General features: G+C 42.9%; 1 protein-coding gene across 10 annotated transcripts in view; it reads left to right on the forward strand.

The window, feature by feature from the left end:
- DIP2C (disco interacting protein 2 homolog C) overlaps nt 1-16946 on the forward strand; it is a 496242-nt gene that overhangs the window by 461004 nt on the left and 18292 nt on the right. For all 10 annotated transcript variants that reach the window (XM_056519534.1, XM_056519533.1, XM_056519538.1 and 7 more), the window contains one exon: nt 11456-11517. In XM_056519534.1, the coding sequence (XP_056375509.1) occupies nt 11456-11517 (62 nt within the window). The remainder of the gene's footprint in view (nt 1-11455; nt 11518-16946) is intronic.

Below are 16946 nucleotides of genomic sequence, written 5' to 3' on the forward strand. Positions count from 1 at the left end.
GACCAAGCCACTGGCTCCCGGCCACACCACCCCACAGACAAAGCATCACAGAAACAATGGCTGCCACAGAGTCTCTAACCTAGCAGGCACTACGCCAGTGTTAGGTTAGGGACCCACTCTGAATAGGTGGCCTTGACGTGGCGAGTGGGCTTGTACTTTTTGATCAAAATGTATACTAACAATCTGTTCATAGCCAGCACTCTGCTGTACCCATTCGGCCCAGGCAGTTTTAATTATCAGGAGACTGCATATGGGTTTCCTCTTAGCATTCTCCCAGCCCTCTGGCAGGGAGCACTTGGTAGGTGTTCACACTGGTGTGGTGCTCTGCGGTGATCATTGTTACTGTGATGCTTTGTCTGTGGGGTGGTGTGGCCCGGAGCCAGGGGCTTGGTCAGGCAGCAGTGGGGCTGCCTGGCCACTGGGTCCTTCCTCCTGTGGGCATGGTGTTGGGGTGGCTGTGGTCGCCGGCTGGCACTACGCCAGTGTTAAGTTAGGGACCCACTCTGAATAGGTGGCCTTGACGTGGCGAGTGGGCTTGCACTTTTTGATCAAAATGTATAATAACAACCTGTTAGTTTTTTAATTTATGCTGAGAAACATAAAGATCAAAATACTAATGGTGGATGTGCGGCTGTGTTTCTGTTTCTCTTGTTTTATTATTTTCAACAGTGTATAAGGGCTCATTCACGTTACGGAATGTCTGCCCGGAAAAAATTTGGCTCAAAGACCCCATGGGCAGCAGACCAAGCCAGCTCTAGGATCACTTGGAAATCCACCATCTCAAGTGGATTTGGAGCAGATTTTTCCAAAAGAAGGAACATGTTAATTATTTTGGCGGAGTCAACGAAACTCCATAGTGTGTATGCTTAAAGGGGCACTCCGGTGAAAAACATTATTATTTTTTTTTTTTTTTTTCAAATCAACTGGTGCCAAAAGTTATTCAGATTTGTAAATTACTTCTATTAAAAAAATCTTAATCCTTTCAGTACTTATCAACTGCTGTATACTACAGAGAAAATAGTTTAGTTCTTTTCTGTCTGATCACAGTGCTCTCTGCTGACACCTCTGGAAGGATTAAGATTGTTTGATCACCTTAAGGATGAATATCGTACCTGTAATCTAATAGAGGTCATGGGCTCATAGCTGGAGTAGATTTCTATTGCACATTAAATTAAGCACAACATATTTTGTGTAAAGCAGTTGTTTGCCATATACAGTATATATAAGGGAGAATTAGCAGGGTTCATGTGTATGAAGTATTTGGGGGTTAAGTATTTTATCACCTTGGTCTGGGTTTCCTCCACATACATTAGAGATGTTACCGCTGTCCTGTCTGTACACACGTTGTGTTATTACTATGTTCTCAGGTATTGTAGGTGTCATTAAATGCTGCTTTGGCATCAACTGTTCATGACTGTCTCTACTAAACTTGTAGACATCTCATCTTTTAGTTGTTTAATCTTTAAACAGATTATTTTCTTTTGTTAATTTAACTGTTTTTGTTTCATTTGCTAAAGTTTCTATATTTGACATTTGTTTTTGTTTTTTTTGTTTTGTTTTACTCCCTGCTTCTGGCATTTTCCTTACATCCCTGTGTTCTTATATCTGTTTGACTTTTGTACGTCACCTCCTTCTTATAATTTTCTTCACCTCTTCCTTACTGTACCTTCACTCACCCCCTTTGCAATCCCTGCTGCTATAGCCACACAGGCTGGGGAAACTGACTGAGCAGGTATGGGATTTTTACATTCCCTTAAAACCCACCTATAAAATTTCTTACGTTAACCATATCAGCCAATTAAGTTCTGAGCTTTCTACATGTTTGAGTCAAAACTGGACAAATAACAGGGGGTTTAAGGGGAACCTAGCACTATTTTCATGCTGCCCGAACCATAGACATCATGAATCACTGACAGGCTTCCTTATCACAGTCCTATATCATTCAATTCTAAATGGCACTGCCACTTCAGGGTAATCATAGTTGTAACTTCAGCCGGCAACGTGACTTTAAGTCCAGGGCGGGGGTTTAGGGAAAGATCTGTCCATCAGGGTTGGAGACAGCCTCAATAACACGCAGGCCATTTCCCAGCCAAAACTATGATAACACAGCTATTCAGAGTGCATGATAAGGAGCCTGTCAGTGGTTCAGGCAGCATGAAACTATGGACAGGTTCCCTTTAAAGTGGTTTAGAGGGACACATTTATAAAGGTTGTGCAAAATGTATTTTTATAGACAAGTCTAAGGATAAATCTGTTTTGTACTAAGATTTGTTACCACATTGTAGAACATTTATGTGCTTTAAGTTGGTTTTTCTCTCTTCCACCTTTGCAACCAATCACAATAGTGTGAATGTAGAATAACAAATTATGTGCAAGTAGTTTTGATGAATAATATCTTACCATTTGTGTCTCCTGCTCCTATGGAGCTCTGTGTATATATCTGGTTACAGACAACAACCAAGCCCTGCATCTTCTGACTCATTACTAATATATATGGGGCCAGCAGCAGATGTCAGTGAAGGATCAGACATAATGCATTTCAACTGCCCAATCCTTTTCTCCTTGAGGACATAAGCCATCAGAGGAGTCTAGCAACAACCTTTTCTTCCCTCTCTATTCAGAATACATGCAAACTTGGCAGGGCAACCTAGCTTATGACTGAAGGAACATTCGAACAACAGCTATTTAATGTGCATGGCCAGCTATATTTTGTCCAAAATTGATAACCTACCAGGCTTACTTTAGTTCACCTGTGGCATAATTCTTGCAGAAATTGCTGAGCCCAAGGGCTCGTTCACATGAGCATGTTTCCTTTAAACTTGCAGCATGTTTCCCACTGCGAGTCTGTAAGGGGGCAGGCTCTCTGCCAGCTGTCCGTGAAAAATGTTCAGAAATTTTCCGCTACAGAAAATCTGCCGCGGACCCTATTAATGTCAATAGGATTTATGGCTGATTTTCCATAGCAGAAATTTGCAGCTGCGAGAAACACGCTGCGAGTTTGAAAGGTAAAACCCTTGTATCCAAGGAATAAGATGTCTGATCGCAGTGGGTCCCACCGCTGGGGACCTCCGTGTTCTCCCTGCTACACCCGGCATTCGTTAAGAGCATCGGGGGCATGCCCGCTCTTGACGTCACGTCCACACTCCCTCAATGCAAGTCTATGGGAGGGGGCATGACGGCCTTCACGCCCCCTCCCATAGACTTGCATTGAGGGGCGGGGACGGGACGTCACGAGTGGGGCGTGGATGTGACATCACAAGCCTCCGCCCCTCATCGCCAGTCATCCGGCACAGAGTGAAGTTCGCTCAGTACACCGGATGTCTGGGGTGCTGCAGCCGTGATCACGGGGGTCCACAGTGGCGGGACCACCCACGATCAGACATCTTATCCCCTATCCTTTGGATAGGGGATAAGATGTCTAGGGGCGGAATACCCCTTTAATGTAAGGAAATGGACAGATAGAAGAGAGAATGAGTGCAGGATCAGCCTACACAGGGTTTGTTTGTAGTCTGTTACTATGGGGACATATATCTGCATTGGAGCTGCCAGAATATTATTCAGTAATACTAATTGCAAAATTGGTTCCTTTTTTATCTTGGATGCATAAGAATAAGTAGATTTGCCCAATGCAAGCCTTAGTTGTGCAAACTTATAATATAATTTCTTTACATCACGCATTATCTGAAATGTGTTGGTCATGTGTATTGCCTGGTTGGCCTCTGACAAAGAAAGACACAAAATATTTTTCTTATCACTAATAACAAAATAATTATAAGAGATCAATGAAAAATTGCTTCATTGATCCATCAATTTAATGGACATGTAAGAATCAACTAATTGTAGGAGATAATCAGAACTGTGAGCATCTAAAATCTTATGTAATGTGCTCCAAATAAACTGGTTTACGTTTGTCTACTTTACATTTTCAACTTTTTTAAGACACCCCTTAGACATTTTTGCACCTTGATTGATAAGGGTGCAGGGCTTACTGAAAAGTGGGAAGGGCTTCACTTAAAAGAGGGTGTGAATTATATGCACCAAAATATGTGCCATTTTTGCATACAACTGAGCCAACTAATACATAGTACAAACTTAAACTAGTCTAAACATGTGCCAGAGTTTAAAACAGCCCAAATCACTGTAGAAATGTGCTGCATTTTTATACTGTCTTGTCTAAATTTACATGGTCTAAGAATTACCCAGTTTTTTTATTATCTCCCCTATTGTTGTGACATCTTAGCATTTAAAAGCCATCAGGTTTATGGATGAATAAAAATGGTATTTTGAACAGTGTTGCAAATTTGTTTGTCTGGTGCGGGAGGAGTATTAAATGTGATGTTAAAGGGGTATTCTGGCCAAATGCATCTTATCCCCTATCCAAAGGATAGAGGATAAGATGTCTGGTTGCAGGGGTCCCACCGCTGGGACCCCCCGCAATCTCCAGGCAGCGTCTCCAGTCTTGGAAACCTCTTTCTGGGACTGGAGACGTGACGTCATGCCACGCCCCCACATTCATGTCTATTTAGAGGGGGCGTGACGACCATAGACATGAATGACGGGGGCATGTCGTGACGTCACGTCTCCAGCCCCGGAAACAAAGAGGTTTCCAAGACTGGAGACGTGGCTCCGTGTAGAATGCCGGTTCTGCACTGGGTCCCAGCTGCGGGCCCCTCCAATCAGACATCTTATCCCCTATACTTTAGATAGGGGATAAGATGAACTTGGCCAGGATAACCCTTCAATGTTTGTTTTCCACATAAAACTGAAGCACTAACTATATTTATTTATTTTTTAAATTCTAACAGCTAGGATATGTTTCATAGTATGTATAGTTTTATCGAATGGGCATTGGACTAGCACTTTGAGAGACACGAACACAGAAAAATGTATATTACTCTAATATATGTGTGTATAGATAGATAGATATAACCAAAATAATACTGCAGCACTCCAAAGGAATAGTGGAAAAAGTAGATAGTGTTTATTCCATCTTAAGCATCATGGCAACATTTCAGCTGCATGCAAGCAGCTGAAACATTGCCATGATGCTTAAGATGGAATTAACGCTATCCACATTTTCCACTATTCCTTTGGAGTGCTGCAGTATTATTTTGATTATATCAGGCTTGGAGTCCTGTGACCTGGGATCCCCTACTCATTGCACCCACTCCCAAGCCTACTATTCGGTGTTCTGCTACCTTTTTTCTTGTCTAGATCAGTGTTTCCCAACCTTTTTCGTCTCGGGGCACCCCAACCGAAGTTTACAAGCAAAAAAAAAAGGGGGGGAAAGTACACTCCTGCCTTAGACACAACTCACAAGTGATGTATTCTCTAATCAGCGTTGTTTCCTTTTCTTCTCCATCTGGTCCGGGCCATCATGGCAATTTCTTGCAAACCTGCAAAACAAACTTATTAGGCTCCGCACATTTATTTACATGGGTGGCAGAGGGGTGTATATGGGTGACAGAGGGGTGTAGAAGAGTGTAAATGGCTGCCAGAGGGGTGTAGAAGAATGAACATGGGTGACAGGGGGCAAAGGGGGTGATAGGGGGGTGTACATTGGTGACAGAGGGGTGTTGGGGTGGACAGGAGTGTACATGGGTGATGGGAGTGAAGAGGGGTGTACATGGGTGATAGATGGGTGTAGAAGAGTGTACATGGGTGGCAGAGGGGTGTACATGGGTGACAGAGGGGTGTAGAAGGGTGTACATGGGTGGCAGAGGGGTGTAGAGGAGTGTACATGGGTGACAGCGGGGTGTAGGGGGTGACAGAGGGGTGTACATGGGTGACAGAGGGGTGTAGAAGAGTGTACATGGGTGACAGAGGGGCGTATGGGGTGACAGAGGGGTGTAGAGGAGTATACATGGGTGACAGGGGTATAGGGGGGTGAAAGAGGGGTCTAGGGAGGTGACAGGGGTGTAGGGGGTGTACATGGGTGACAGATGGGTGTAGAACAGTGAACATGGGTGACAGGGGGCATAGGGGGTGACAGAGGGATGGACAGAAGTGACAAGGTGGTAACAGAGGGGTGGACAGGGGTGACAAAGGGACAGAGGGGTGAATATGGGGTGGACATGGGTGAAAAGGATGTGGTCAGAATGGTGGACAGCGGAGGGTGAACATGGGTGACGGGGATGGACAGGGGTGACAGAGGGTTGGATAGGGGGGTGGACATGGATGACAGGAGGGTGGACATGGGAGACGGGATCAGAGGGGTGGACAAGGGTGATAAGGGGGTAAAAGAGGGGTGGACAGGAGTGACAGAGATGGGTGGACTGGGGTGACAAAGGGGTGACACGGATGGACAGGGGGTGGACAAGGCGGACATAGATGACAGGAGGGTGAACATGGGTGACAGGGATGGACAGGGAGGTGGACAAGGCGGACATGGATGATAGGAGGATGGACATGGGTGACAGGGACGTGGACAAGGCGGACATGGGTGATGGGGGGTGGATATGTGTGACAGGAGGGTAGACATGGGCGACAGGAGGATGGACATGGGTGAAAGGGGAGGGTGGACAAGGGGGAGGGGGGACGCTGTGTGCGCAGACCGCACGCAGGCTTCCCTTCCCCCTTGCGGCACCGTGAGTCATAGGCGCGCAGGCCGCGGTGGGACATTTAAAAAAAAAAAATGACAAATTCACGGCAAAATCCTGCGGCACCCCAGTTGGGAATCACTGGTCTAGAAAGATAGATAGATAATAAATCTGTGAAAATTGAAGCGGACCTTGCAGATCTGAATAAATCATTTCATATTAACGAATTAGATTTAGAAATTAAATTTCTCAACTTTCTTTAGTTTCCAGGTCTGCTCTGAATACTTTATGCTTTATATCTGAAATATTTCTGTCCTGTTTAAAACTCATGAAATCAGTCAGTGACTGGGCGGCTTTAGTTACTTCGGTCAATTATTAATCAATATTAACTTACCTTTTGCAGCTTGAATTAACCTTATAGGTGAACAATACATTATTATTATAATCACTTCACAATAGAAATCTTCACAGAGCACTCACCCGGTAAGATTGTAGCAGTGTAGCTTCTACATCCATAGGAAGCTGGGATTTGAGCAGAGAGGTGGTAGGTGGGACCGGGGGGAGTTCAGACGCTCGGCCACAGACTGCCTGACGAAGCACCAAGCGGCGCGACACGGTCCGTGGCCCAGCGTCTGAACTCCCCCCGGTTCCTCCTTCCACTTCTCTGCTCGAATCCCAGCTTCCTATGGATGTAGCGGCTATACTGCTACAATCTTACCGGGTGAATGCTCCGTGAAAATTTCTATTGTGAAGTGATTATCTACTACGTATTCTACACATGTAGCACCATCAAGATTATATCTTCTCCACGGTACACCTACACCTCGGCCACAGTGACTAGGAAGGTTATTTTTGTCTTAGTAGCAACGGTGCCGGATTCTTTCCTTTTTGTTGTTGTGGTGAATTAACATTATTATAGTTCTTATACCATCCATAGATGGATTTTGATTTTTCAGTTTTAAATCGTTGCAAAGTTTGAACAAGTGTTGAAGGAATCTAGTCACAGACTACCCCGGTAAGGTTTGCCATAAAGGCTTTGGCTGAGTGTTGGTAACTGCATGTGGATTACCGCCAATTGCAATGTTTCTCTTGTACTTGAAACCACAAGCAAGGGTACCCTACAGCTTAGCAAATAGTAGTAAACCACAGGGAGTCACTGTGGCTAGGCCAAAACCTGTATGGACAACCTAACGTGGAAGCCACGGTAATGATCACCTACTACTTGGTAGACAGCTGATTGGACAAAATTGCCTTCATCTATTTTTTTACCACTGCAATGGAAATTGCATAGGTGTTCAGTATATAGTGTTAGACAGAGGCTGATCATATGAATGGCTCTCTATGTTATACATGGGTGTCATTGGAGAAAGCAGCCTTCAGTCCTGGCTCATACTGAGGGTTCATGTTACTAACAGGTTGGGAAATATTGTCAGTAGAGTGCTCCTTCTAAAGACATCACTTGAAGCACAGTGGTTGTTTTGTACATTTTGAGAAAATGTATTGGCTGTAGGTGACCTACTTTATATTGGTAGCCCTATGCTGAGTCTTTTAAGGATAGCCAGATGGGTAAATGTATTTAGAAAATTTCCTATGCATAAGTTTAGTTCAAATATCTGTCTTATGCAGTTCAACCATTGGCCTGATTCAAGAACAGTGCAATGAAGTATAGTATTTTATGCCCAATCACAGTCCTGGCTGGGTGCAATTGTAGTAGGAAACCAGTGACCAAGAATAAGATATTAAACACAACTAAATATGAAGAAAGATCACTTTCTTTATCTCATTTGACTTCACAGCTTAAAGGTTTAGCAGGTATTAAATGTGCATCTTGCATAAAATGATTTTATGTTCTCTTTAGGCACTGATTTACATTGTGAATGATAAAAAAAAATAGGGACACCTGTCAATGAATCCCAGTGGAGTGAGAAGAAGCAACTGGGGATGACCCAGAGGACCTTTTGTCCAGTTCCTGGCTTGTTTTTAAAGTATGAAAGGCTGAAGTGTTTTAGAGTAAATCTTAGCTGGTTGTAATAGGGGGTGGAGTAAATTCTAACAGGACTCTTAGGAGAGTTGTGCTTCCTGCTTGTCAGCTTTTCCAATATTACTGTGTGTACTGAGAAGGCTATTAGTCACTTGTGTGGGTGGGGTCAGCAGGACTCTTACTGCCTGTGGGAGGGGAGAGCAGGACTCTCACTGCGTGTGGGTGAAGTCAGCAGGACTCTGCTTGTAGGCGGGATCAGCAGGACTCTCATTTTTTGTTGGCAGGGTCAGCAGGACTCTCACTGCTATGGGTGAGGTCAACAGAACTCTCACTGTGTGTGGATGGGGTCAGCATGATTCTCACTGCTGTGGGCTTGGTGAGCAGGACTCTCACTGCTGTTGGTGGGGTCACTGTTACTCTCATTGCTGTGGGTGGGGTCAGCAGGACTCTTACTGCTGTGGGTGGGGTCATTAGTACTTTCACTGCTATGGGCGAAGTCAGCAGGGCTCACTGCTATGGGTGGGATAACTAGGACTCTCATTGCTGATGGTGGGGTCAGCTGGACACTCCCTGATGTAGGCAGAGTCAGCAGAACTCTTATTGTGTGGGCGGGGTCAGAAGAACTCACATTCTCTTACTCTATCATCTGTTGTCATGGCAGCAAAAATCACCTGACAGGTTAGCATTGAATATTTAGGGTAATAATCAATAGAGTTATGTAAAGTAAGAGCCAGAAACATCTTTTTAGGCTAGTGATATTTGGCAATTGTAAGTCAACATTTTTCCCTTTTGATTTGACAAAAAAAAATTATTTCTGCCATATTAGAGAAATTTTCCATCAGCTTCTAAAATCTCTTTATACAAAATAGACACTCTCAATAGTAATAAGCCATTATTGTCTTCAGTTGTCTCACAGCTTGGTAATCTTCTGAATATCACATGATCAACAAGTTTTATGCCATAATGCCTGGGCCTCTTGGCTGTGGTCAAGGTATCATTAGTGTCATTCATTTTTACTTGAAGAGTTCTATATGCGTCTCATCCAGCCATTGCAGGGGAAATTTAGTAATACACGGAGCCCATTATTAGTACTTGGCAGGGCTTGATTCTTTTAGAGGGTTCTGATATCAAAATGCCCTATTCTAATTGAGTTGGCAAAATCAAAGAGATGATGCTTAAAGCGTAGGCTGTCCTGTGTGTGTACATGAGGAGCAGCACTATTTCTGGCCAATATATTACTTCTATATGATATTTTTTTGCAGATTTCTGCTCTGCAGGCTTCATCTCTAATTTGCAGTTCTCCCAGAGCTGGTGGGTGGAGCTCCCACCTTCCTCCTCCATAAACTTGTATTGCTTGTCTTGCAGACACAGGACAAAGCTGAGCTGAATTTTAGAGTAGAATACAGTCTTTCATGAGAGGGGGAGGGGCAAGAATAACAGAAGAAAGAAGCATTTTTAAGATAGATTAAGAAGCTTCTTTTATTTGCTTGTACTATTGCAAAGTTTATGCAAAGTTTTTCAAATGACTATGTCAATTTAAAAAATATAATATACTTGATGTCATAGATGTAGAATAGTTTCTGGAGTGGCAAGGGGTCCTGAAAAGCACATGTGGTCCTGAGAGAACACTAGTGTAGAAGGAGAACTGTGCACATAACAATTTAGTGTAAGGAGATGCAGTGAGATGCAGATGAGTGAAACGGTGACTCCGGTCGGCTCATTTTTGACCTGTATCCGGTTTCCTGACCGGACCTAAAACCGTAGTATACTACGGTTTTAGGTCGGTCACAAAACCGGATACAGGTCAAAAATGAGCCGACCGGAGTCACCGTTTCACTCCAATCTGCTCATTAAAGTAAATGGATTTCAGTGCCGGTCCGGCTGGGGTACGGGAGCGCCCAGTTTCCCATCCCCCAGCCGGATCCGGAAACCGTAGGCTGAAAACGAGGTGTGAATGCAGCCCTAGATCTATTTAAAGTACATCCCACATTAGATATTTATTATGGTGCTGCATAATAATAATTTTTAGACCTATACTTGTAATTACTACACTGGAAGCAATGCCCTCCTATATGATGGATTCCACAGCCTCACGATCCCCTGTGTGCATGCGCGGAATCTCGCGCTGACAGAGGCCGATCATGTGATCGCAAGTCCGGTCATGTGATGGTCACATGGCGCAGAAGTAAGACCTTCTATACTATGAATGCCGAGATGGCATCTATACAGTAGCCGGTGAGCGCTCATTTATCCATGTGATGTTTTTTTAATCTCACAGTGATTTTATTGCACACAGCTGCTAATGGACACTAATTAAGACAACAGTTTTATAACTTTGCACATTATGTATATTATCACTTATGATGCATTATGGATTTTAGTTTATACTTGCACCATTTGGCACTGATTGTATATTTTTTATGATGTTCAGTTACTGTATACACATTAATGAGAATTTGATTCGTATCAACTATGTACCATATATATTGAACCACTTGTAACCAGTATGTCATGCTTGATAAAGATGGCGTGATGCCGTCGAAACGTCGCACCTTCATGAGTCAATAAAGAACCTTAGACTTTTAACTTAATTTTGGGAATGCCTCTGGAATGCATTTGTTTCTAGATAAATAGATAGAACATAGGTAGATAGATAGATAGATAGATAGATAGACAGATAGAGAGATAGATAGAGAGATAGATGATAGATAGATATGAGATAGATAGATAGATAGATATGAGATAGATAGATAGATAGATAGGTAGGTAGATGATAGATAGAGAAGATATTTTTATACAAATAATAAAATCTTTGTTTTTGTCTTTATACATAAGGATCTCTTTTGAGATATATGTGCTATGCTTTGCATGTGATTATTACAGCTTTCTATCTTTATTATAGAATACTCACTTATTATAATTATCTTTATTGCAGGGAACATCTGGACCAGATCCAACAACTGTGTATGTGGATATGAGAGCATTAAGACATGACCGGTATGTGGGCAACTTTCTTAAAACTATCCTCCTTAGGCCAGGGCTACACACAGATTGCTTATTAATGCGATGGCTCCATTTTCAGCCGCACCTTTATAGTGTTGAGCATGAATATTCGTTATGCGAATTTTTATCGCGAATATCGACACTTTGCGATTTCGCGAATATTTAGAATATAGTGCTATATGTTCGTAATGACGAATATTCCTTTTTTGTTTTGTTTTTTTTCACATGCACATTTTTATGCAAATTTTTTATGTGAATTTCCCATGCAAATTTTCGTTTTCCCCACATGCGAATATTCCATGAGAATTTTTGCATGGAAAAAAAGTTGTATGCACATAGCGAATATGCAAATTTTGTAAAGATAGGACAAATAATCGTCAATATATTTGCGAAATATCACAAATTCGAATATGACCCCTGCTGCTCATCACTACTCCTCTACTCTACTGGCAGAATATTGACAGCTGTAAACATACTATACACTATATTTATATATACACTATATACTACTAATGGCACAGAGGAGAGAAGATGGACAAATACGTTATTTAGGCTAGAGGTGACAGCGACTTTGACCATGAAATGAATCATGTATGACTGATGACATACATGTGTGACACAGCAATATTTGGTCACTGGACCTGTGTCATGGCCTTAGCCTTATAAAAAGAATATCACAAAAATAATCTTCTGTGAAATCTGTTTTTACAGTGATAAAACTACAAACACATCAAACTGAAAGAATGAATATACTATATAGTTCAGGAACAGTTCTAGAAATTGGGTTTTCCCACTTAGGTTTTTTTTTTTTTTTTTTTTGCAGTATAGGAAGTTGTGTAGTTCTTTCCAGTCTGACAGTGCTCTCTGCTGACACCTCTGTCTTGGTCAAGAACTGTCCAGAGCAGGAACAAATTCCCATAGCAAACCTCTCCTGCTCCGGATGGTCCTGACACAGACAGAGGTGGCAGCAGAGGGCACTGTGGTCAGACTGGAAAGAACTACACAACTTCCTCTGTAGTATACAGCAGCTGATAAGTACTGGAAGGATTAAGGTTTTTATATGGAAATAATTTACAGATCTGTTTAACTTTCTCTTTACTCTGCACCAGTAGATTTGAAAACATTTTTGTTTCTCCGTAGTACCCATTTAATTAACAATATGCATGTGTGTCTCATTGCTTACATAGTATAGCTCCAGCATAGCCTACAGCATTGTACATGAATTGTTGTCTGTATGCGTTTGTTGGGGGTCAGATCCTTGGATTGCATGCAACTTTTTTCATGACATGGCAAAGAGGGCTGAAGAGTTAAGGTGACAGATCAGCTCACTCAGCAATTTCTGTAACAAGCATATACTGTAAGACTGGGCCAGTGTTTCCCAACCAGGGTGCCTTCCGCTGTTGCAAAACTACAACTCCCTCAACTTACAATGGCCTCAGGTTACAATATTTCCGGTCTTTTCTGGACCATTGTAACTTAAAACCAGACTCAACATACAAAGCTACAGACAGTCCAGATTTGTGGAACATCTCAATGGCTGGAAGATCCGACCAATCAGAATGGACATTTCTCTGGTAAAATCCCAGTATTACTGAAGCGTATGCACTGACTGGCTGTCTGGTAGCGCCTCCTACAGTACAGCAAAGTATTACATGTTCTGTACTACTCTTTATCTGTGCCAGGGTTACCTGCTCCTTTGGACACCAGATGAAGGCGGCTCCATGTTACTTTTTTAGGACACTGTGGGGGAGATTTCTCAAAGCTATCTATGTTCCGCATCAATATAGACCAAACTACAGAGGGTTAGGCTGGTCTATCGTGCGCCTAATTTATCCAAAGTCGCACGGCTCTTTATAAATTCTGTGCACAGACTTTGTGATCTATGCTTTAGACTGTATTTAAACCTGCTCCAGCATGGTCTGACATTTCGGCGTACTTTCAGCCAATGCGACTTGTTGCTGAAAAGTCGCTTTTGATAAATTCAGCACCAATGCATTTCCATCTAAAATAGACTAGAATTCACCATGTTCCAAAAATCCTCTAGAGCAAAAGTCGCAGAAAAGTCGCACGTATTTAGACTGTGACTTTCTGTGCGACAAATTTAGACAGGAAAAAACAGTCTAAATCCTTTGATAAATCTCCCCCTGTGTGTACTGTACAGGACCCTGAAGAAGCTCCTGTCCTCTCCATAGACAGTGATTACAGCTCCCAGCAGATCTTTATTACTTTTATATTTAAGGACTTTCTCTATCTGTATTAGTTACCTACTGTTTTTTTTATTTCTTACTTTTTTCCTATTTGGATGACATTTTTGGGCTTTAGAACCAATTACCAGATTTCCATAGTTCTGGCCTCAACATACAATGGTCGTCCTGGAACCAATTCATATTGTAAATTGAGGGACTTCTGTATACTACCTAAGTTTTATATTAAAGCCTGATTGGTATTCCACATCTACAGTACAGAATACTTTCTCTATTTCACAGCTACAGCGATGTTATTTAATGTATAATTAAAGGAGGTACTTTTGCAGTCCTGGAATACAAACTGTAAAATTTGTCGCTATTTAGAGCAGATCTACACAACCTGTAATACCATTCGTAATTGCCTTAGAGACCCATTTCACACTGACTGCTCTGAATACTGTGCGATGTATCTACCCTTGTGTCTCATTACTTCCTTGTACTGTTGCGAATGTTTCGTTGCTTTACTTGCACACTAATCATGGCCCACCTTCTGCGGCACCACCTTCCATTCCAGGAACATGTGAGACCTGGGACGCTGCTCTAGTTAGTGGAGTATATCTTGTGAATTGTCTTCCTTATCTTCAGAAGGAAACAAGATACATTTAGCCAAGAGCGCTTTATAGTCTTCTGTGTCAGTTCAGTCTATTAGACCCGGAGCGGAACTCAATTTATTATACCAAAATACATTTTTGTGGTTCTCATATTCAGAACGACCATGTTCTCTGACAATAAAGGGTTAATCCCATCTAATAAAGTAGACATTTAATAGAAATCAATGATGGCACCGCAACCACTCCATATAGCGGTTTCCAACTATGGGACCCGGATGTACACTGCGGGTATCCAGGGCAGCAACCAGCGGTGTTAAATAGTATCCATAGCAAATAGCACCCATAAGTAACTGTAATAGCAGAAACAAAAAGGTATCCTGCACTCACTACAGCAATACAGGTCAGGCTGGGTTCACACCACGTTTTTGCAATACAGTTCCCGTATCAGGTTTTTGATTAAAAAACTGATTCCTTAAAGGGGTACTCCGCTGCTCAACAAACTGTCCCGAACGCTGGAGCTGGCGACGGGAGCTCGTGACATCATAGCCCCGCCCCTCGTGACACCCCATCCCCTCAATGCAAGTCTATGGGAGGGGGCGTGACGGCTGTCACGCCCCCTCCCATAGACTTGCATTGAGGGGGTGGGGTGTGAGATCATGAGGTGGCGGGACTATGACGTCACGAGCCCCCAGCGCCGGCTCCAGAGTTTAAAACTGTTTGTTCCAAACGCTGAGCAGCGGAGTACCCCTTTAAAACCTGACTAAACTGTATCAAAACGTGTGTACATATTTAAATCCATATATGGTTTGAAAAATGTCCGGTTGCATCCTTTTTTTTAAAGAAAAAAACGTATACGTTTTTAACTTTTCACTCCATTATGAATAAAGTTTCACTTGTTTGGTTGAAATTTCAAGAAAAAAACTGTGGAAAGTCAAAAACCGTATGGTGAAAACCGGATAGAACCGTACCCACATACGGTTCTGTTCTGCTCCCATTGACTCCCATGTTAAAAAAAAAACATATACGTTTCAATACGTTTTTTCACCCGAACCAAAAACTGTGGTAGACTACGGTTTTGGGTACAGGAAAAAAACTGACAAAACTGCACAGGATGCAAAACGAACACGACCTGATGCATCGTTTGGCATACAGTTTTCAATGGAGAGTCAATGCATACGGTTTTCAGTACGGTTCTGTACAGTTTTCAAATTGAAAACGTATATGGGAACTGTATTGCAAAAACATGGTGTGAACCCGGCCTCATACGACTTCTCTTCTGGACCTCCAACAGACGGGCGGACAAGGCTGGCGTGGGGCACTCAGAGGTGACTGCCGTCGGTTTCGCGCAGCAGTTGCCTCTGAGTGCCCCACGCCAGCCTTGTCCGCCCGTCTGTTGGCGGTCCAGAAGTGGAGCCGGATGACCTGTATTGCTGCAGTGCAGGATATCTTTTTGTTTCTGTTGGTATAGTTACCTATCTAATAAAGTGAAGCCATTTTTGTGACCCCCACCAGTGGTGAGAATGCCGGGAAGTACCCTAGCCAGCTACTGTACCTGTTCTGAATTACTGCTGCATCCAAGCGAATGGGGACAAGCACAGTTGTGCGTAGGGGACACTTTACTAAATCACATCAGCAGCCCCTTCATTATCAGGACTGGAGGGGTTTTTCAAAAGTCAGACCCCTTCTGAACATAGGCATATTCTAGAAAACGTCTTTTACCTTATAAGATGGCGATGTCTCCTCCAAGCATTATGCACATGATTGTAAGTTTGCAGCATATGTCCTACAGAGCCATTGTGTGCCACAGGTATGGAGCGTTTCTCTATCAACGGGATATTCCAGTGTCAGAAAATAGTGTTTTAATAGGATTATCACCCCAAGACGTATAATTTACTAATATAGTGCTTTCACATATTGTACTGGCTTCAGTGTGCTTTTGTGGGATTCATCCATGACAGGAAGTTGTGTTGTTCTTTCTTTGTCACTGTGGTGTTGTCTCGAGCTACCGGCTCCTCCCTCTCTGGTGAGATGACTCATCCTGATCTGCTGTCTCAGGAAGCTTTGCTGGATCTTGTCTGGGCTCAAGCTCCACCTTATGCAACAGCTCTGGGTGGGGAACTGGCAAGTAGCAGGGCTGCTGTGGGAGGACTGTAATTAGAGATGAGCGAAGTTACAGTGATTCAATTCGTCACGAACTTCTCGGCTCGGTGTTTGCTGACTTTAGCCTGCATAAATGAGTTCAGCTTTCTGGTGCTCCAGTAGCTGGAAAAGGTGGATACAGTCCTAGGAGAGAGTCTCCAGCCCACCGGAGCACCTGAAAGCTGAACTCATTTATGCTGGATAAAGTCAGTAAACACCGAGCCGAGAAGTTCATGACGAATCGAATCACTGTAACTTCGCTCATCTCCAACTGTAATGAAGAACTGAGGGAAAGCTATGCATTCTGGGAATTGTAGTGCTGAGCAACTGTTCAACCAGGAAGTGCATGGCGCCAAAAAATGTATAAATTTTTGTTTGTTTTAGAACTGGGGCAGACAATTAAATAAGGATATATTCTTCTGAAGCATTTTTTATGCTGTTCCTGACTTCAGAATATCTCTTTAGGGCCCTTTTACATGGGCCCGCA

The sequence above is a fragment of the Hyla sarda genome, chromosome 5 (assembly GCF_029499605.1).
Source record: "Hyla sarda isolate aHylSar1 chromosome 5, aHylSar1.hap1, whole genome shotgun sequence".
Taxonomy (NCBI): Eukaryota; Metazoa; Chordata; class Amphibia; order Anura; family Hylidae; genus Hyla; species Hyla sarda.